At 36.7% G+C, this 22,013-nt stretch overlaps 1 protein-coding gene across 1 annotated transcript; it reads right to left on the bottom strand.

Annotated features, from left to right (window-relative positions):
• Window positions 1-3,756: 3,756 nt before the first annotated feature.
• TDO2 (tryptophan 2,3-dioxygenase) lies at window positions 3,757-20,237 on the bottom strand (the record flags this gene model as incomplete). Its single annotated transcript, XM_080916208.1, has 12 exons — window positions 3,757-3,910; window positions 6,355-6,445; window positions 7,303-7,382; window positions 8,641-8,698; window positions 9,802-9,913; window positions 12,354-12,461; window positions 13,441-13,627; window positions 14,824-14,951; window positions 16,416-16,486; window positions 18,920-19,010; window positions 19,887-19,992; window positions 20,203-20,237. 12 exons carry the CDS (start codon window positions 20,235-20,237, stop codon window positions 3,757-3,759), a joined length of 1,221 nt encoding a protein of 406 aa, XP_080772334.1.
• Between the last annotated feature and the right edge of the window lie 1,776 nt (window positions 20,238-22,013).

Below are 22,013 nucleotides of genomic sequence, written 5' to 3' on the forward strand. Positions count from 1 at the left end.
CTGGATTGATAATGTGCATAACAAAACGAACTGTATTTGACTTTGAATTAAAAAAAATTATTCTTAAATATGTGGTCTATCATTGGTTTTGTATTCACATTTTCTTGGATTTGAACCCGTATATCCAGTGTGGTTTTCTCCATAGATATTTCTAACCCCACCACATCTAAGATTCCCCTCACCATCCTCCCATATCTTTTGTCAATGCCCAGTGGTCCTTTCATCCTCACCATTGCTTTCTGTTAGCAGCATTGCTATTGTGTAAACAGGCCAGAGAGTCAAAAGGAATTCTAGGCACTCAATCAAGTAGACTCCTTCTTAGAACCCATTCCTACATCTATTTCGGGAGGGACATTTTTAAATATCTCCTATTCATACTATTCCATTGTCTCCAGCCAGCCTAAAATATCAAACCAAGACAGATATGTGGAGATAATGAGTTTATTATTCCACAGTATATGCTGCCAGAGATGTATATAACTTGTGCGTCTAAGAGGTAAAGGGAGATGGGGTATTTTACTGGTAAAACCAGGATCTCTAAGCTGTTCTGTAATGAGACTCAGAGATCTACCTGAAGGTTGACTAGGTAGTCACCAGTCAGATACCTCCATGAAAAGTTTGTTATGTTTTTTGTTTTTGTGTGAAGTTATGACCTTCGATGCAATGCACTTCAAACACTTTTTGTGATAGTTCTTGTTATGAATCAATTATATATAATATCCCGTTTCAGTGACTTGTCAGCTTTATTACTTCTGTTCTCTTATCAGAGCCTGGCATAAGTACCCCCTTTTGATTCTGAGAACTTCTATTAGTAACTAAACCTTTAATGCAGTGGGTCCCGAACAATAATCTCCAGAGCAGAAGCCAATGGTGGTGAAAGAGGCTATTATAATGTTTCTACTGTATTTCCACAGGTTTTTGTTTACAAGTTTGATACCATTGAGAATCCCCAAATTTCTCCAGTTTCTTCATGCAATGTCATGCAGTTGTTTTTCAAATAAGCATCGTAGAGCGGTCTCTCCTCTGTGTCCTGTATAAGTGAATGATGAGTCATATACACCAGCCCATGAGTGCTCCCGACACAGACAACCAGACACAGCAGCTGAGTGTGCTACACACATTGAAGTTAGCCAACAGGTCCTGGAAGTGATTTCATAAGGTTCCCCCATTGCAAGTGTTAAATCAGTCAACGTTGCAGTGGTTTTGAAATTCCACTAAGAATTATCATTAGAGTGGGTCCTCGGTCCCCAGAGCAAAGGGGACTGGGGTTTAGTGGAGGAGCCATCAGTACAAATGTGATACTCATTAAGTACTGTAAGTATACGGTGCAATCAGCACTGTGATATTGATACTACCAATTACTGAACCCTTTGGGAGAGGGAATTCTTGTAATAACTTTCATCTTGGTCACCAAGATATATAGATACAAAGAACTCAATGATTCTGTCTATTGGAGAAAGCTAAACATTGACAGGTGGTACTTATTCTAAGGCATTTGAGTCATAAAACATCCATTTACAAGCCTTTTCATTATTTGTTGAGAAAAAAAAATGAAGCTTACAAAATAAATATTCCCCGTTTGGACAGAAACTGGTGTTTCATTAAGATTGTGTCACAGCAGTTAGTGAGCAAACAATTTCAGCATTTACTCTTCAGCCTACTGATTGCTGAGATTTTGCCTTTAGAACCCATAGTCTTTTCCTCTGTATGTTTAACTCTCATATGCTATGTAAATACACGTGTGACTGTGCACAGACTACATATATACAAGCAATGTAGTTGAAATCCATGGTCATCTTTCTTCTACAGCCTTGAAATACCAGCTCCTAGAGGTCCACGGGTACCAAATTCCATGGACGCTCAACTCTTATATGTGAAATTCCATTTATTTCCATATAACTCAAGTCATTTTTCGGTTAGCGGTGATAAAAGAACACAATGCAGTTATTATTGTGTAGAGAATACTGAAAAAAAAAGTCTGCAAAGACACTGTATTTCTTTTTACATATTAAGAACTGGAAAGTAGACAAATCCACAAGGCAGATCCTAGCATACACATGGTTTCACTTCAGAGCAGCTAAGAATGATCCTTATGGTAGTTAATTGAGCCTAATTTATAGTCTGCTTCTTTCAAGAACTTCCTGGTTATTGGAAAGAACTTGTTAGTTCTCATTTTGAATCTTTGGCAAATGTACCCAATAGTTTGTTACCATATCAGCAACTTAACCAAATGCTGTCAACCATTAAAACAAGCTCGAAAACGAAGTCTAAGGCCTGAGCCCATTTTAAAGTGTAGGCATCATATTCTTGTTACAGATGGGCATGATCTCTATTCAGTCGGTTGACCTGTTTAATGGGCTGGAAAGATCTCTTCTTCCGATAGACGTGCTATTTATTTCTACGCGTTAGCACTGACCGAATCCCAGTGCAGCGCATGAGCAGGAGGAAGTGCGAGGGTCCACACTGCAAGGAACAAACTGCTCCAGGACAGCCAACAGTGACCCAGAAAAGAGAAGACCATCTTCGAAATGTATTAGGGCTAACATATTCTGGGAGCTGATCTGGATTCCTGTGGCAGTAAATATTAAAAATATAGAGGTTTATCTCTCCATTGGCCCAGATAGATTGGCTCACTCCTCAGTCCCTTTATTCCGGAGCCCCGTGCACGTTTGTCCCCGGTCTGAGCCGCCACCACAGCCCAACTTGTCTGTGCAACTCCATTCCCTGGCAGTTTTCCACTGCCTGTTTTTCGCCTTTTTCCCAGGGTGTTTCTCTACCCCCAAATCTCACATAAACACAATTATACAGCCCGATAGCTTTTCATATAGGTTTATGTAATTCAATTATCAATCCATAAACCCTCTGCACAAGATTACATCAAATAGACAAAGATGTAACACTGCTCTTTTATATGAGATATAGACCTATACAATCTTTAAATGTTCATAACTATTAATTAATCCCATCTGGATCTAGCTGGTCCTTGGGGACCTCCACCCTTGACACCTCCCAGATCGGATCTTCTCTCTCTACCTCCCCTTCCCTGCCCAGTCACTGGCTTTCCTTTATTTTACTAATTAAAATGGGAAGGTTCAGAGAAGTCACCTCAAGGCAGCCCTTCTTGGGGAAGTGGAATTAACATTAAAATACAAACAGCTTTAGGACAATCCACAAATTCCTTTGGTATATTTCTTAAGTGCCTTTGAGTTCTGGGAGCAAGTGAAACAATATTATAGGACCCCAGTCTAAGTGTTAGATAGAGTTCTGATATTGCTCATCAAAATTCCCACCAAAAATAAATAAATAAATAAGATTCCCATGTTTTACAAGCAATGTACAACCAAAAGCTACATTTATTAAAGATTTGTTTGAATAAATTTTGTACAGGAAAATAGCATTTACTATACCTATAACATAAAGTAACTGCTCAAGGAGCTTTATAAAGTTTTATAAAGTACCGAGCAGTAAGGTAATGATTACATGAAGTGGTTCTATAAAGGTGTGAGTAGTAACAAGAATACACCATATGTATGATGATGTTAACATTCTACTAAATTATTTTGATCATATTGTTTAATCTGCTTAATCCATACATCATCATAACATGCAAGATCATAATTTTTTCCAGGATTGGACCAAAACATCATGTCACTGAACTGTATGTATAAAAATATTACACCAATCATGTATTCATAAAAATTTGTAAAATAAAAGCCGATTGAGAGCCCTGTGCTCTTCACCGATGTTCCGAAGAAGTCAGTCTGATTCATCGCTGCTAAAGTAAGAGCTATCACTGTACTCGGCTGTGTAGAGGAATTTGTGAATGATTGGATTCATCTTTGGTATCCAGTGTCTGGGAACGAGGTATGTCGAGAGGTTAAATAAATCCACAAAAACCTTGTACCTGTCGCTGGAAACATATACATGCAGACATGTTAGATTCTTGATATGAAAACTGTTTTACTTCATATTTCTCTTCAAAAAAGAAAAACCACACAAATAGCTAATATTCAACATTATATCTTACATGTCGTATATATCGTAGAAAGGTTGGCTTCTAGATATAGCATTTGGTAAAAGTTATGTAAATATTAGTCACAGCCAAGATTAATGTTTATAGACAGTAATGTGTTTGATTCTGACCAGAATGATGTAGATTCATTATTATGATATTGTATTCATATAGATTAGGCTGTGTTCTTATTTCCTAATTGTTTAAAGATCCACTTTTATTAATTAAAATATATTTATGTGTATGTCTGTATGCACTTGCTTGTAGGTACTGGTGAGGCCAGAAGTGTCAGGTGTCAGATCCCCTTGGACCTGAAAGTACAGGCAGTTGTAAACTGTCTACATGGGTGGTAGAAATTAATCTCTAGAGGAACAATAAATATTTCTAACTGCTGAGGCAAAGCTTTAGACCCCTCACTATTCATTCTAAAATGGTGGTGTGTAAAGTTATGCATTTAAATTATAGAGTTCTTAGTTACTCATTAAAAAATATTTCCTAGCTGCAAAGTAGCTATCACACAACCTCTACCAAGGGTTGATACATTTAAAGATCATCTTGCCTTCACTGCTCATATTTCTAGGCTGCTTTCCGTCGGAAAACTGCCTTTCTGTTTGTGAGCCAACTATTTGAATGAATCGTTTTAAAGTAGCAAACCCTGGTAAAATCTTATAGAGAAGAATCCTTGCCTTTGAAGTCAACTAAACCTGAACTGGGATCCTGCTTTGGTCACATCATATGGGACATGGATGTGAAGCTAAAGAGGGGATTCTCTAAATTAAAGTCTACAATGCTTCCTCTGACCAGGACGCTGAGGATTAAATGGAATAAGGATTCACTAGAAACATGGTTCATTATGCCAGTGACCATGCTGTACTATGTGCTCATTTTGCCGAGAATACATTGGCTATTTGTTTTTGCATATAGAGTTCATTCCCAAGGGAAAGTTAACATGTGTAACAGTGGTAAGAATTTCAACGTGTATATTATATTAATTACCTGTTCTGGAAGGGAAGTATTATAAATATTGATATTACACAAAACCAGCATATGAACATGAATTTCCCAGAAACTGTGCTTCCATGTTTTAAGTCCTTAATATGCACTGACCTTTTCGTTATAGATGTTTTAAAAGGTCATTCTGGGGGTAGTCAAAATTATTTTTCATATAAAAAAGGTATGTGAAGAAACAAATTATTTTACTTGTGTAATTTATTTGGCAAACACATCAGGTGTATTAATGATGATACTTTTAGTTTGACCAAAACCTCACTTATAACCATAAATAGACACTTATACTTGTCCCCATCCCACCCACAATAAGCTTTAGAGAATATTTCAGATGAGGGGAGAGAAAGAATATAAGAACCAGAAGATAAGGGGGGAAAGGCCATGGAGTGGTGTTTTCTGGGAATGATTCAGCCACTCATGAATCTGAGGCAACTCTGCTTCCTGCATCAAGCCTGCATGAGAAGTGGTCTGTCAGCAGACAAACATTGATGGAGAGGGGTTCCAGAGGCTTGTCTGCATCTTCTCCCACTGAGCTAATGGTTGCTGAGACACTACAGGATTGGAAAATCAAGAGAGCAGCAGAGTAAGCACCAGGAAAACCACCCATCGGGCTTCAGGGGAGAGTCCCAAACCCAGTGTCACATAGGTGGCCTTTGTTAAACAGCCAGGATCTCAACACAAGCAAAACACATGAATAAGAAAATGGGACTATAGGGAAGAGAGCAGGTTTATATGAAAGAAAGGGAGGGACAGAATGGAGGGTAAGGAATGAGAGTAACCAGAGTAAATGTATGAAATGGATACAATGTGGCCACGAAACAAAAACTTGAGCTGGAATTAATTTGGATGTAATGATTACTGGTTTCTCCTTTCCAGTGGTTTTCAATCTTCCGAATGCTGTGATTCTTCAGTACAGTTCCTCATGTTTTGGTGCCCTCCAATCATAAAATGATGTTTGTGGCTACTTCATATCTGTGATTTTTCTACTGTTATGTATTGTAACAAAATAACTTTCCTTGGATGGTCTTCATGACCCCTGGGAAGGAGTCATTGGGTCTTTCGTGACCCACAGGATGAGAATCGCTACTTTTTACCATTGCTGATTCAGCAGCTGCTGGTAGCAGACCAGTTTTTGACATGGGATGAAAATGATGACGTTCATGACTGGGGTTTTTGTATTTTTACCCTCACTTCCCACGGGAATATTGGCATCTAACTAGAATCTGCTCTTAACAGTTCAGGCAGAAGCAAATGTAACTTTTCCAAAACCACGTACACAGACTTGTAGATGCCAAAATTTGCAGAGTTCTACTGTGATGAAAAGTCTGACTTACCTCACAGTTGAGCGCAGGTAATGATAGCCTGAGGATCCCCCGGTGCCAGTCTTGGTGCCCAGCATTCTGTGCACCACGCACACATGATTATCTAGGCAAACATACAAATTTACTGCATGGATATTTTTCTGCCATTAGCTTTACAGTGTTCTAAAACCAAAGGGTTGGTAATGACACCTTATCACCCAACCGGACTGAAAGGTCAAATAGAAATGCCAGATGAAGCCATCAGGTTGCCTAGCACCCCGGTGGTGGTTTAGGCTATTCACATTTTAATTTATCTTCATTGCTTTTGGCCTGTGAGCCCCTTAAAGGAGAGGAAGGGCCACACAGTGCCTTTCATGAATCCTCCCCATTTGTTTCTCTGTGGGATCCTTCTTCGAGGAAAAATAAAAATTAAAAAACAAAACAAAACAAAACAAAAACAGTAGAAGTTATGCACCAGAAGGTTATCATGTTAACTTATACAAGCCAAGACCCAGGACAGATGTAGAAACTAAGGAATGAGAGGGTCCTGAAAAGTAAGACAGAAAATACTGTGTATGTTTTATCATTTGGGCCACATTTTAATAATATATGCATGAACATACAGAGGGGGCCATGTGCAAGGAATAAGGCATCAGATAGAGGGGACACGAAAGAGAGGTTGGTGGCAGGAGAGCATAAAGTACAGTGATGGCTGAGTACACAAATGTCATAACAAAACCCATTCTTTTTAGCACCAACCAAGAACTAACTAAAGGCTAATGTAATAAAACAAAATAAAGCAAATAATTTTACTTTAAAAGGCATTGGGATAGGCTTGAGATTTTACAAATTAAAACTGATGGGACATTAATTTTCTTTTCATTCTAGAATAAATTGGAACATTTTTTCGATCCCTGCAGTGTCTTGTGGTAAAGGCACGCGGTGCGGTTAAGGGGACTTGACGGACGGACGAGGACTTACATCTCCATTTGGTCATGAGCGTGTCAATGTCCATAAGTGAGGTCAGCACCTGGAAAGGGACCTGGAATCGAGGCTCCTCCCTAAAGAAAACAAGAGGAGAATGTCCTCTCTGATTAAGAAACTCCATTGCATCAAGACAGGCCAGAGTGTCCTTGTGTTGGCCCTGATCAACTTGGTACTTTAGAGCTGTACTACCTTAAACTTGTCATCTCAGTCACTATTCAATGCCCAGTATTTGCGTGAAGTCTAGAAAGTTCCATGTAACTTATACATACTATATATGACATAACCAGCCAAAGAGTCCTGCCTCATATCGTCTTATTGAAAGAGAGATGTGAGAGTAACTTGTAAAGAATGCTAACACCTATCAAATGCTTCTAAGCAGATACCAAACTTTACAAACAAAGATGATTTCTATGTCCCCTACTGTGAGATTTCCTTTTCCATTGAAGCCATAAGTGTTCTTGACACATGTATTTAGGCCATCTATTTATTCCAGAGGAAGAACAAAAGCTGAAAGATTTTCCTGATCCTGAAGAAACTGATCCAAAAGCACTTGCAAAATGAAACATCTATAAATACATCTAAAGTATTCTACAAACTGCCCCTCGAAGCTTGTCTGCCAAGGTAATCCTTACTGCCTCACTGACAATACATTCATGGGCTCCAAGGACAAGATGAACACTTAGCAGAACCTGAAAACATCTTAGACATTAAAAGTGATTTTATGTAAAACAACTGGCCAAGGAAACAGCCATTTATGAGAAATTTTCTTTGGCATACTTTTTAAATTTAACTTTCATTATATTTTCTGAGTGCAGGACATGTGCTTGCAATAATGGGAGAACCTGTGGACAGGTCACAACAGGAGGGAGACAGCTCTTGTATGTTCTACCTTATAGGATCTAGGAATCAGACTCAGGTTGTCCAACTTGGTGGTAAGTGCTCTTATCCACCCGCCGATCTAACTGGCTACAAATTTTCATTTTATAAAAAAGAGAAATCTCTGAAATTATTTTCTAATAAAATAATAATTTCACAACTGGGCTTCTAAGAAAAGATTATCTCTGATCTTTTGGGGCACTTAATGCCTGACACTCAAAGCTTTCTATAAGTAAGATACAGTGTATATTTGTTTGGTTACACATGTGTAGAAGTGCCCCACTGCATAAGTAAGCACAGACTTGTTACTTAAAGTAACCATTTTTAGTGTTTTCTACCCCAAACTAAATTACTAAAGAACTAAATTAAATTTTGATTGTAACTTATAGACCATATTCTTGACAGCTCCATAGCCGCTCTTCAATTTTACACACATTTTTGTTATATTATTTTTACCTGTAAAAATATATCATCAGTGCTCCCTGGAGTGCGCGGTATGACAGTCGTCGTTCACCTGTAGAATATGCAGGACATTTTCAACATTAACATTTCTTCTTGGTGCTAGGGATGGAGACCAAGGCCCTAGCGTGCCTAAGCCAAGAACCTTTAGCATTGATCTGGAATTCACAGTAAGTTTCAAATTGATAGGCAATAAGACAATCATTTTTAATTTGAATTATTGTATCAGTTTAATGTACTATGTGTTTTCAGAGAAAGGAGCCAACATTTAGTTTAAATTTTTATTCCTTAGCTTGCATTTAGTAATCTACAGTTTCAAAAGCCAAATTAATATATCATCTATATTTTAAATATTACACACATATATTATTTTAGATTCTCAAATACTTTAAATGCGATATTAGGAAAGCCAGATATAAAGAATAAGAAACTCCCATTATACATATATATTTTTTTTTCCAGTCACTCTTTAAAAACCAACCAAGACTCACTTTATTCCCTATTTGAAAGTGATTTGTTGCTTGTCTGTGTTTGATTCATTTATTTATTATTTTGGATGTGGTAGTAAACGTCTGTGATCCCAATAGTCAAAAGCTGAGGCAGGCAGAACATGGATTTAAAGCCAACCTGGGGGATACATAATCAGATCCTATCTAAAAATGACCCAAAATTGTTGTTTTGCTTTTGTGTTTGATTGTTTGTTCTAATTTATATAAAATTAATTTTCTAGAATGTGGCCTGAAAGCTAAACATCTTTTCTGCCCTTCGTGATGCTCCACTGAGAATTTGTCGGTGATGGAGGCTAGCTAGTGATGCTGACCTCAGGCCACTGCTAAACTCTGGATTGTATGCTAAAAAAGAATATGTTTCTTCTGAAGATTCCTAAAAGCTTTCTGAAGTACTTTACAGTTTACCTTGGTACCCTGTGTGGAGCACATAGTATAGAAATGTCTGCTAATGTGTTGTAACGACACCTGAACAGTTAAGATGGTTAATGTAGGGCTGTCAGACATAGTAGGACCCACTTCTTATTTCTCTGAGTAGATAAACAATTTCACCTAATTTCCACCAAGTTAGTGTTGATAGACTGGCTTATGGCTTATACTTATCTTCGTGCAAATGCCCTTGAGGTCTAAGACCTCCGGACAGCATGTTTACCTGTACTCAGTAGGTAGTCATGGCGCTTCTCATCAAACAAGCCAAGCAGCACCTCCTTCTGCTTCCGGAACTCTGCCATCTGTTCCTCTTTCTCTTCAGAGTCCTTTTTAGCCTTATGGAAAAAGATTGCTTTAATTTTCCCAAGCAGAGGCAGATTGCTATTTTAGAATGCTTCTTTCAGAAGAAATGGATTCTCAGCTTATAACAAGTGTGTACCTCAATGATTAATATTAACACCCCAGACGACCATATGGAAGACATGTCTTACAAGTAGGAATATTCCACATAATTGCTGTTCTCTCATTTTTTAGGTTTAAATAATTTAACAATGCCAAATACTCTTGAGAAAAATTCAGAGATGGACCAAAATGAATAACAAGTGATATGAACTAAATTTGTTTTAAAAAATAATCATTTAACATAGAGATTATGTCAGTCTTTGAAAATATTACTTCTTAACCAGAAGAAATATTAATGCTATTTAAATAATTAATTTTTTTTACTGGTTAAAGAAAGTCTGCTTTATCTGCCTATACTCCAGTTCCACTTACGATTGGTTTTCTGGACTGTAGCAGAGCAGCCAGCCCGGTTACCCTCAGTCTATCAGAGCAAATACATCAGTGCTGAGCATTGGAGTGCAGTATTACTGCCAATAACTACTCATTCATTAAGTAATGCTCACAGGAAAGTAATAGGCATAAAAACTGTGAGCAAAAACTGAATCACCTCACCTCAAAAACATTCTTTTATAGGACTAAATCACCCAAGTGCAGCATTAAAACCATGAACAGCACTATACAAAATTAGAAAAATCATCCTAGGGAGTGAGAGCAGACAGAAGATTGGCAAAAATGAAACACTGTGTGTTGACAAAACACTTTAATCTGAGAGCATTCGGAACACTGAGCTAGTGGAAGCAGCTTGGTGAGCTTGGCCCATGTGATACATGAAAACTTCATGTGTTATGGTTATCTATCCTTTTCTTGAAAACAGCAACGGAACATGAGAAGTTTTAGGCAAGAGGGAGAGATCATCATGTCTTCATTTTGGAAAGACAATTGTGTCTGCAGTGTAGAGAATAAACTGGAAGGCCCACGGTGAGATAGGAGTGAGACAGTCAAGACACTTTGACTTTAGTCTTGGTGGTAGGTATAAAAATAATCATGTAAGAGCTATTGGAAGAGAATATTGAAAGAGATTGCTCAGTGATTAGGAATACTATTGCTACCCATGATTCAGTTCCTAACACCAACATTCATGTTCACTCATAACTCTCTGTAACTTGAGACCAGGGATCCAACACCCTCATTTGACCTTTGTGAACAACATCTGGGGCACCCAGGTATATGCAGATAAAATACTCAGACATATAAAAATAAATAGATAGTTAAAATATAAAAAAATCATTGTTGGAAAGGTGTAAGACCAAGCACCACTCTTAGATGACTTGCTTGACAGTCGAAGGCTCTTGGAAAACATACTTAACTCAGAGAAGACTGGGTCAAGCTGAGGACTCATGGGTGGGAATTTTTCTACTTAATTTAGTTTTCTTATTTTAAGAGGGTCAGGAGAGCACACTGAGTGGAATACTCAGTGCATGATCTGAAATCTAAGAGGACATCTAAACTGGAGATAAATGTTTGAGAGTCACTGATAAGTAATACCCAGAGTTGAAGGGGAAGTTGAAGTGGGCCACAAAGAGCTGGGGAGGGAAGAGCTAGAGAATCAGTTGTGGGCATGATGCTTTTCTCTGGGTGGGTAATAGAGTTGAGAAGGGTTATTGGACATATGTGTATGAATGTCACTTTTGACTGAGAACGTATGAAGATGGGGCAACGAGAGCTTCATGGGAGACAACATTGTAAACAACTCAATGTTATCAAAACCCTTTATAACATGAAAACATGATCATAATCCTTTGAGTAGCCATCCTTACTTTATATTTTGCCTGAAAGAAAAATGATACAAGAAGTACTTTTTATTGCCACAGAGGTCTCACGTTGAAATGGAAGTTGAACCTATATCACATGAATTTGAAAGACATGGCTGAACAAGCCATTCTCAAGGTTCCAAAATTGAGTGGCTACAGAAGTTGGACCATGAAGAGGTCCACAATACAAACCCTGTATTCTGAAGAAAACCCCAGAGACAATTTTCTCATTTAAAAAGTAAAGATCAAATTGATATTGTCTGTAGCAGAGAGGATATAGCAAAAACAATACAAAGAAACACATATGTGGTTAAATATATTTGCCCAGTTGTTCTATTCTGTGCCACTTGGGCCTTGAATTGAGAAAAATATACAATTTTGAATTATGATAAAATTATATCGATACCATATGAACAATGCCTGTTTACAATAGGTAAAAAAATCTTTCTTTATAAATGATAGTTTTATTGGGCATTATTTTATACCTATGAAGAAAGTTAAATCAATCCCGTAATATATAGTTCAGGAAGATACATTATGAAAGAAATAAAAATAGTAGATAATTTAGGGGTTAGATTTCTAATTCTTTCTCAGTAAGTATTTGGCATAAATTCATAATTACCTGAATCTTTAGGAATTCTTCTTCCAGGCCTTTCAAGATGTTTTTTTCAAACTTTCCCCAGAAATTAAATCCATGTGGCTCTAAACCGGGTGTTCTTTCCAGCCATGCCTTAGGTAAAGAATTATTTAGGTTAACACCCAGTAAACTAAAACTTTCAGCACCTTCATGATTTTGAGAAACATGTTAGCTTACTTTTAAAGGTGTGTTTTCTTTTGTTCTGTTAATTTAGGAAATTACACCAATATAGTTTGTCTACTAGTTTACTGTTCAACTTAATACTATCCCTGGGACAATGTAAGTCCTTCTCACCATTGAACCATCTCTGCCACACTCCTCCAATCATTCTGAGATTACAAATGACCTGGAAGCCTAGAAATCAAAGTGACTTTATACACACCTATTGCTTCTTACTTGACATGCATCTAGTTTTAAAATCAGTTTCTTATTCATTTCTCTCCATCTCAATAAGTTTTTTAATAGTATGTAGGCAATAGTAACCCAAATTCAAACAAGACCCTGGAGATTAAAGGACCGATAATTCACTTGAGAAAAAAATTGTTTTCTCAGAGCAAATCTTAGTGATAAGAACCAAGACAAGTCTTGTATTTTGTTATCATAAAATCAAATTAACCATCCATAAACACTGTTTATAAATTCCAAAAATGAATAAGATGGGGATTTTCATCAAGAGAACATTTTTAGCGATTTAATTAGAAAAAAAAATTCTTAGTACAACTTTTCAATTATGCTATATTTCAAAGAGCCCAAGTTGATTGAATAATCAAATACAATCAAGGCAAGAAATCAGCTAATTGCATATCTTTCAGAAAGAATATTTGATAGAATAATCTAATGAGATGATGGTATTAAAATATAATTAAATAAGTCTTGTTGAACTCAGTAAGACTAATTATTTTAAATTCTTCAGTAAGCTCAATTACAAGTTTGGTATGTTTTCTTCTGTATTTGTTTTATCATGAAATTAACATCATTTTCATAAGAGTCTTGGAATGCAGATCCAACAGAAGCTATGCTACATTAGCAAGAGGCTGGAGGACTGCTTGAGAGCCTGGCCATGTGCCCTCACCTCCACCAGCTGCAGCAGTGTCTGCTCCTGCTCCGACTTCAGCAGCAGTTTGTTGTAGTCTCCTTCAAAGTTATCACGGTAGTGTTTCCTGTTATAGGGGACTCTCAAGCTCTGGAGAACACCTATCTTATTTTCTAGCAGCCGAAACTGTAGACTCTGGAAGCCTGATGCTGGAGATAGGTACTCTCTGAAAAGGGGGGAAAAAGCAAGAGAAAAATGAGGGTTTTGTTTGTTTGTGTGTTTGTTTGTTTGTTTAAATCTTTGTAATGGTTTCCTCTAAAATGATTTGTCATAATATCTATCAGGGGCAGACAGGCACCTTGATTCTACATAAGAAGCTCCTTATATAAATAAAACTGAGGTAATTAAGCATCCTTGTCACTGCAGACCAATTTAAAGTTGGTTAAAACTTTAGATAATGAAATGCCATATATTTTAATATATATAATATGTATTTAGTATGTATTAGTTTATAGACATAATATATAATTTTACCACTAGAAAACATTGATTATATATGCACATAAATAAAAATAATAGTGTGCATTCGTGTAACACTTTTTCTTTCTAAGAAAAGACAGGTGAATATATTAGGAAATTGTGATTTTCTGCAGAGGCGAAAGACTATATACAAGTACTATTTAATCCCACCTACCAATTCCAATCATGAATATTATCAACCATCCTACTACCTAGATGGGTATCAGTGAAATAAAACAACTGCAAACAATAAAATGCTGCCAGGCTCAGTCAAAGATGGCTAGAGATGTTACCAAATTATCAAAACTCTTACATCTTCTAAATCCCCTAAGTAATGCTAAGACTTTAATATCTTAGCCACTGCCAAAAATAGTTCAACTCCATTTTATTTACTTTGAAACTTTGCGTATTATACAGTATCATGGATCCCTTTTAAATTTCTTGAGAAATTTTCTTATTTAGTTTTAGAAAAAAAAATGTGTGCTTTTTAAAGATATAAGTCTGTATTCACATGCAGATATGAGCACACAGACTTTTACAGATGGTTAGAACTAAGGTTGACCATATATAATGAATACTGACATTTTAGCTGTTCTATTTATTTAGATACTACTGCTTCTTATATTTCCTTATATCATAAACTTATTTGAGCCATTTTACACATCTAATAATCTTTGTTGTCAAAGAAAAGACACACAATGATAAATTGGAATTAGTTGATCATCTAGTTTGGGATCCAAAAACGAGTTGTGGACTGTTTTTATTTTACTTGTGATTAATGCTCCCAGTGTCCTTAAAACACTAATGGAACAGGTTCTACTTGCATCCCACACGTGTTCTTCTTTTACAGAACCAGGAAGAGATTTTGAGCACCACTTGCACTCTAAACTTGAATGCACACACCTGAAGTCATTGAAGTCCAAGGCAGTCATTGTATCCAGAACTGAGAACTGCTGTACCAGGAGCTTGAATATGACCACCACACGGTGCATCCGGGTCATCACCTTAAGCATGTTCCTCTCATCCCTGACCTGATTTGGGGGTGTTGTGGGGAATAAAACACTGAGTAGTCGATTGGATTTGGAGAAGATGCAGAATAGATTGGGTGTGACAATGCATTGCTATCGGTCTTGTGTAAACATTAACACAGATAACTGGAATTAGTTTTGCCATAAATATTTTAAGATAAAAACAGTTTTGAGCTACATGCAAGAAATTATTACAAACTGGATTTTTAAAAAAATAAAAAAGAAAATTACATAGATGCAAGCTAGAAGTTATATGGGAGGTTCCAATGCTAAGATCCTGTTCCCCAGTTGGTTCTTGATCTATCTGTAAAGAAGGCATGGACCAATTGCTGGGTGGAAGGGGTAGAGATTTCTCAGTCCATGGAAGCCACCCGACAGATGCAAGGACAGAAAAGTTTACTATGCTTTTGATAGAGGAAAGGTAATCAGCCATGTGAAATCTTGTATGGAGTGGCCAAACAGGACACTTTTATAGGCAGACAGTATAGGATGTTTAGCAGATATAACTGAGCACCTAAAGTTTAGGGCATGTAGAGTGGTATAGAGCTAAGAATATTGATAAGGGCACACTTCTCAAGAAGGAAGACAGTAGCACCCAGCAATTGTGTCAAAGGGCAATTTGAAATGAAACAACTGTGTGTCTGTGTATTTTATCTATGGATTCAAGGGAATCCCATAGTGAGGCCCATTCCTGGAGCTTAGGCAGGGTAGCAAATGCTACACACAAGAAACTATCCAGGATGACAGCTTTCACTGATTTCAAAGCATGTTTTTGCTTTTAGTTTTGTTTCAGAGAAGAAAACTGAAGGAAACCCTTTCTTCTAGGAAAGGATTAGATACATAGATAAATCTCTTCCTCTATTTTTCACTGAAAGCCTAGTTTGTCACTTGCAAGTCAAGGTTTTATATTCACATGAGAGGGAAGGGGAAATGGAGAACATATATGAACCACAGCTCATGGAGCAGAACCTCAGAGATGGGACTTACAGTAGTGTTTTGAGCTTAGGGAAGGAAGGAGATGGGAGAGGGTTTCTCCGTTGCATCAGCACTTCTAGCCCCTGGGTGCTGTTCTGTCTTCTTTTGTCTTTTGTCTTATTGCTCTTTCCCCTTCTTTCCTTCCTCTTCAAACACTTCCTCTTTTATATTCCTCCTCTAGCCCATCTTGCCTTCTTTTCACCTATCTTGCCATAAATAATTCTGAGTAGAAATAGAATTTTAGTACCTGTTATAGGATTATCAATATTTGGACTTGTAATCTACCTCATTTAGAGCAACTTAAAGAGACCAGTGAGTCTTCTAATGGAATTTGAAGATTTGAAATATATTAAAATTTCTCTGAATAAAAAAATCTCCAAAACTCTTGAAAAGTCATTATTTAGTTAAATATGTTAAAATGCTAACTTCATCCTTTCTAAATGCTTTTAGAAGATATATAAAACCAATCAGTTTAATGACATTGAAACTTACATGGCCATTTTGAAAGATTTCACGGACAGAATCTAGTTCCCAGAGGATTTGTTTAAACCAAAGTTCATAAGCTGTAAAAATTTTAAAAGTCGGTTAGAAAGTAACCCTTTGACTATAATTATAGGACAGATACATATAACAAATTTAAAAATTAACTTTAAAATAGTAAATGTGAGTATGAAATAATTAATGTTAGAAATGACCATTTAATTTTAATTGTCTCTAATTTCAAATATGCTGGGTATTTTAGTTTTGTATATACATTATTATTACAGTGGTCCCTCATCACAAACATATTTCTTTGGTTCTTTTAGGATAGCCCATTCTCACTTTTTGCATAGATGCCTACCCCTAATTGTTATCCCTACACAGAGATTTGTGATTCCCAACCTAGATGAAAACTGTACAGTCTTACATTTTATAGTGTTTTGTTGTTGTGTTGTTGATGTTTGTTTGCTTGCTTGAGATTTGTTGAGTTTAGCCTGTTCTTTATTTGAATTTTAGGGGCCTGTGTTCTCAACATAGAAGAAAAAGCAGACAGCTCCTTGATCAAACAGTAACAGTGAAGTCCTATACTGTCACACTGTGAATTCACAGATCCCTGTCTTCTGAGTGAGTTGACCAGTCTGCAAATTCTTGCTTCAGCTCGAGGTCTCTTTGAGCCTGAATTCTTTCAAAGGACTTCTTTTCAAGAACATAAGTGGGACTTGTCCCAGAGAATGTGCTTTTCCCTTCCACATGAGTTTGCTTTTCTCCTCCACAGGGACACCAAACAATACAACTGATACCAAAAAGTCCTACAACTTAACAAAGGAGAAAATGCATAGTAAAAGCCAAAATTTACTATGTTACTAAAGTTGACTAAAGTTACTATGTTACTAACAATGTCATTTGGGCTAGAGAACTGAATTTACTTTAATGCCTCTAGTTAATTCCTCTGTACAGTGACCAAACAATTATCTTTCTTTCAAAGAGAGTTTGTGTTTCATACTCTTAAGATTTATAGTAAGACCATGTCAGACATGGGAAGACAATTTGATTTCAGACTGGTTATGGCAAGTAAAATGATCCTTTCTCATTATTGGTTTGTCCTTCAAGTAAGTGCATAAGCCCCACAAAAGAAAGATTTTCATCTTATTTGCCTATTTATTTGTTTGGCATTGGCTGTTAACTCAATGAATTAGTGAATAAAGTAACCAGTGTAATAAGTAGATGAGCGTAAGGACTGACGATCTGATATCCCTGGAGTATTCCACGTGGTACCATTCAATAGATAAATGCTATATCTGTGATAATTAGGAAAGTAAGCTCAACTATAATTTTTCAGTTGTGCTTAAGATTTGGGGAGATCTAACGTTTATATTTGGGTAATGAACAAATGGAATGCTTGCTGAGAATTTTGTGTGCCTCTTTTAGGTCTAACTTTGTGTGGCTAGCTCTAGGAACCACTGCCCACCTGCTGTAACCAAAGTACAGAAGGCTATTAAATCATGATGGCCAGTCTGTTATAAACTTACTGTGTGTCAGCCTCTCAATGTTTTCTGAGCAGTATTTCATCTTGTTGGCATGGAAACAAGTATATATACAGAACAACTACTCATTTGGTGTAGGAGGTCTGAAATCTAAGTCATCTGATTAAGATTGTGTAATTCCCAACAATAACGATGAGATTCAATTTAGTTTTTGAGTTCCATTGATGTTGATTAGCCAGGATTCCTTTCTTCCTGATTTTCCTTTAGTACAACCCAATAAAAATATAAGGAAAACCAACAAATAAAAAACAGACATAATACAACAAGTCAACTCTTTTCAATAATAAATTTCTTCACCAAGAGGGATTTCTGATATTAGTGACCCAGGGAATAAGAGCTCATTTCGACAAAGGAAAAGAACTCATTGAAAGGGGAAAGTATCTAAGCGTTTAGAAGAGATGATAGTTCCTGGACAGAAACACAAAATCACATGGAACTGACAACCCTATAGCAAGCATCCTTAACATCTGTGAAATTGTTCATGACATCTGGGAGAACAAGGTCCTTCTGAAAACACAGAGTTCTAGAATAAATGCCACTATCCAGATATAGAAAATCTGGAAAAAAGATTTCCAAATATAAAAACTATATGGTTTGGCTTAATACTCCATTTTTATAAAATTATATAAATTAGTAAAAAAAAAAAAAGTAATATTTTTGGAAAGTAGGGTTTTCAGTGCTCCATGTCATCTTAGCTTACAAATCCTTAGTGAAATTTCAAGAGCTGAAAGGTCTCTCTTGAATTAAGGACAAAACTAGAAGACTAGTACAACTACTGTAAGTGAAAGGAACACAAAGATGAGGACAAAAGCCCAGAGAGGCCCCTGGGAGATTTCATATGACAACATAGTCTCATGAGTGTCCTGTGACAATCCGTCAGTGTTTTACAACCTTACAGAGAAAGACACATTTTCCCTCTTGGTGACGAAGAATTGCAAAACTCACTAGTTGTTTCTTACACTTACAACTTACCTTGATGAGTTATAATGAAAAGGTGTTCGTCGTGGATTTTATTCCCTTTTATTTCACTTTGAAGTTCTTGTGCATTCAAAATCTTGTCCAACTGTAAATAAGAAAATGAGGAGATTGATTTTAAGATTTCAGGTCTTGGGTTATAGAAACAGATATTAACAAGAAGCAGATTGTAATTCTGGAAAAAGAACCCCAAAGTCCAAAACTCTCAAACTGTGGTTTGTTTGGATATTTTTAATAGTAAATAAATTTTATCAAAAGGAGTTGGTTAAATTTGTGATTTTAAAAATAATTGTAGTTGCCATTTTTCTCCGAAATACTCAGTGTGACAGCACTGTCCTCTCAAATGGCACTGCTCTAAGGTGAGTGTGCAGGGAAGCTAACCATGTGTTTGACCAGCTTCAAGTCTGCAATACTTTCTTTTCCTCCCTTTCCATTCAAAGTCTTCTGGCAGAATTTACATTCTTTATCAATTTATCCTTACAAAACTATCAAAAAAGTTACAAGAACTCTTCACAGTTTTCCACCTTAAATTTATAATCTGAAAGCTAACCATAATCACCTCCAAATGCCTGGTGAAATGTTGTCTTTTATTTATTAATGATTTTGAGAAAGTTCTGTGAACCTTTAACAGTTCTACGTTGTAATGTGGAATTTGCTGACTTCCTATGATGATTTGGGATTCTGACCCCATCTTTTCACATGTGCTGAAGGAAGCCTGTCTGCTGTCTGCCTGGTGTTTTATCTCTTACAATCTTCTGTCCAGATACAGAAGTTTCTGCTCTGGCCGCACCTCTTCTAGGAAGGCACATTTCACCACTTAACTTGCTAAAGCAAACTTGAAAAATCACACATATGAATAGAAGAATCCTAAGGTTCAGAAAACTACTGATAACTGAAAGACCAAGGAGCCGACTTAGTTGCTGACAGCAACAGTTAACACCATTGAGGGCTTGCCACCACCTACCTGCAAGTAGTTCCCATAAATAAGTCCTCCTTTGCAGGCTCTGTTTACACCAGTTTGAGCTCTGTCTTCTTCATTGTCTTCCATAGATAAGTTTTTCAAAGTATACCTGCAGTTTGAGTGAATGACATAAAAAAAAAAAACAAAAACAAAACAAAATAACAAAAACACAGTGACTATAAAATAAGAAAGTACAATTCTCTTACTAATTCTGTCTGGTTTATTAATAAGTGAAGAGAATAATAAGAGACAAGGAGTTGACTTTTAAATCCAGAAATTTAGCCTTTTATAGGCTAAGGCTGGAAAGGTAAACACTCACCCTACACTGTTTCCTGAAAACGGGCACCCACTCATGGTACTGATGTGCTCCAGGATCACAGAGGTTTGCTAGGTCAGGAACAGTATCAGTCTTCCCAGATATTTTAGTGCTTGCCCTTTATGTATCCTGACTACCAGACACAGCCAATCAGCGCCCAGCTTACACTCTTAGCCAGGATCTCATTCGTATTGGAGAACTGAACCTCTGTAACTCAAGGGTGAATCTGTGTTGGGCACAGCTTGTTTGCTAGCAGGGTGAGCCAAACTGAACCCTCTAACTTGCCAAGTTGAGCTTTTATATCCAACATAGAAGACACCAAATAAATCAATAAAGGCCGTGTCCATTGACATTTAACTACTTAATTCCAATAAAGTTTTTCTATTAGCATAAGAATCCTTAAAGAGAATGGCATTGTAGACAAAAGTTTATTCTCTCCCGGTAGGGTAGTCTTCCAAGTTCTGAGAAAGAAGAATTGAAATATCCTTGACGAGTGAAATTTACTAGGAAAAGCTATTGCTACTGAGAACCACACCTAGTACTGGAGCTCACCTGGCTTGTCATTGTTTTTCTCATAACCAACAATAGCACACTGTACCAACCTTAAGTATTTATACTCAGCTGAGGCATGTGAGTGACGAGAAATGACCCATCCATGCGGGTGCCTGGTGCAAAAAAAAGAGCAATTAGTATTTATCTACAGTTCTGGAAGGTGACAGCAGTACAGAAGCTTTTCTGTAGATATCACCTGTCTCATAAATAATGGCTTTGTGTCCTGTTGAGCCAAGACAGATCTATCACCCTGCCCATAGTCAATTTGCACTGCTATTAGGAACTTGATGAAGACAGCATTGCCCACTTATCCCACTCCAGAAGACATACTTCAGCTTCCAGTTTCTCAGAATAGTCAGAAGCCAGAACCCATTTCTAGGCTACGCTCTAACTGTAATTGTAATGAAAAAAAAACTGACTTAAATTTTATAATAACTCCCTCAAGAAACAAAGCTTTTAAAATGTATAGTTTGGTAGGATCCAGTGCACACTTCATTCTTTACTTTAGGACTGTTTAATACATTTAAATATTTAATTGATAAGTAGTATAAGATAATGCAATGCTACGTTCGTTACTGGAGAACTTGGAAATCAGCAAACTCCTATGGTATAGCAGCTTTACAAGCTTGTGTACTAGCAATGGCCTAGTCATTGCTTATGTATGAGACAGGGCATTCCATAGCTCACTGCTCCCTTCCCCAATGTCCTGGCCCAAAGGGTCTGGGTCAGAGAATGCTTTATTAACTTAGTTTTCAGTGACATAGATACTTACACAGAAAAAAAAGCCAAATGGCTTACTTTACTTTCTTTAAGGCTTCTGTGCTACAAAAGCTTTTACTTACGGATCATCATGCTAATACCAAGGGAGAGAAAGGTGCTTTTACTCTATAAATTAGAGAAAATAGAATTTTAAGAACAAAATAATTTTCCTTTTCATAACATTACATTCTATGTGGATTTCCTAAGAAGTGTCGATTTAGGAGTTTATTTTTATAATGCTAGAGGAATCATACACATATTTAAAGCTGATGCATCAGAAAATGGGTAAAGTTCTGAAGAGTAATTTTCTGTCTCCACGCAGGGTGGGCAACTTTTGTTGCAGAGCTTAAATTCATTCTTGATAGTATTTGCTGTAACAACTAAATAAAATTTATAAGTAGTTATAGTCTGGCCAATACTCAATTGTTTTTCTATGTGGAAAAATTTATGATTTGAAGTTTGCTTCAGACTAGGAACATTTTTCTCCTTTGATTTTATTTTGT

This window comes from Micromys minutus, assembly GCF_963924665.1.
Source record: "Micromys minutus genome assembly, chromosome: 4".
Classification (NCBI taxonomy): domain Eukaryota; kingdom Metazoa; phylum Chordata; class Mammalia; order Rodentia; family Muridae; genus Micromys; species Micromys minutus.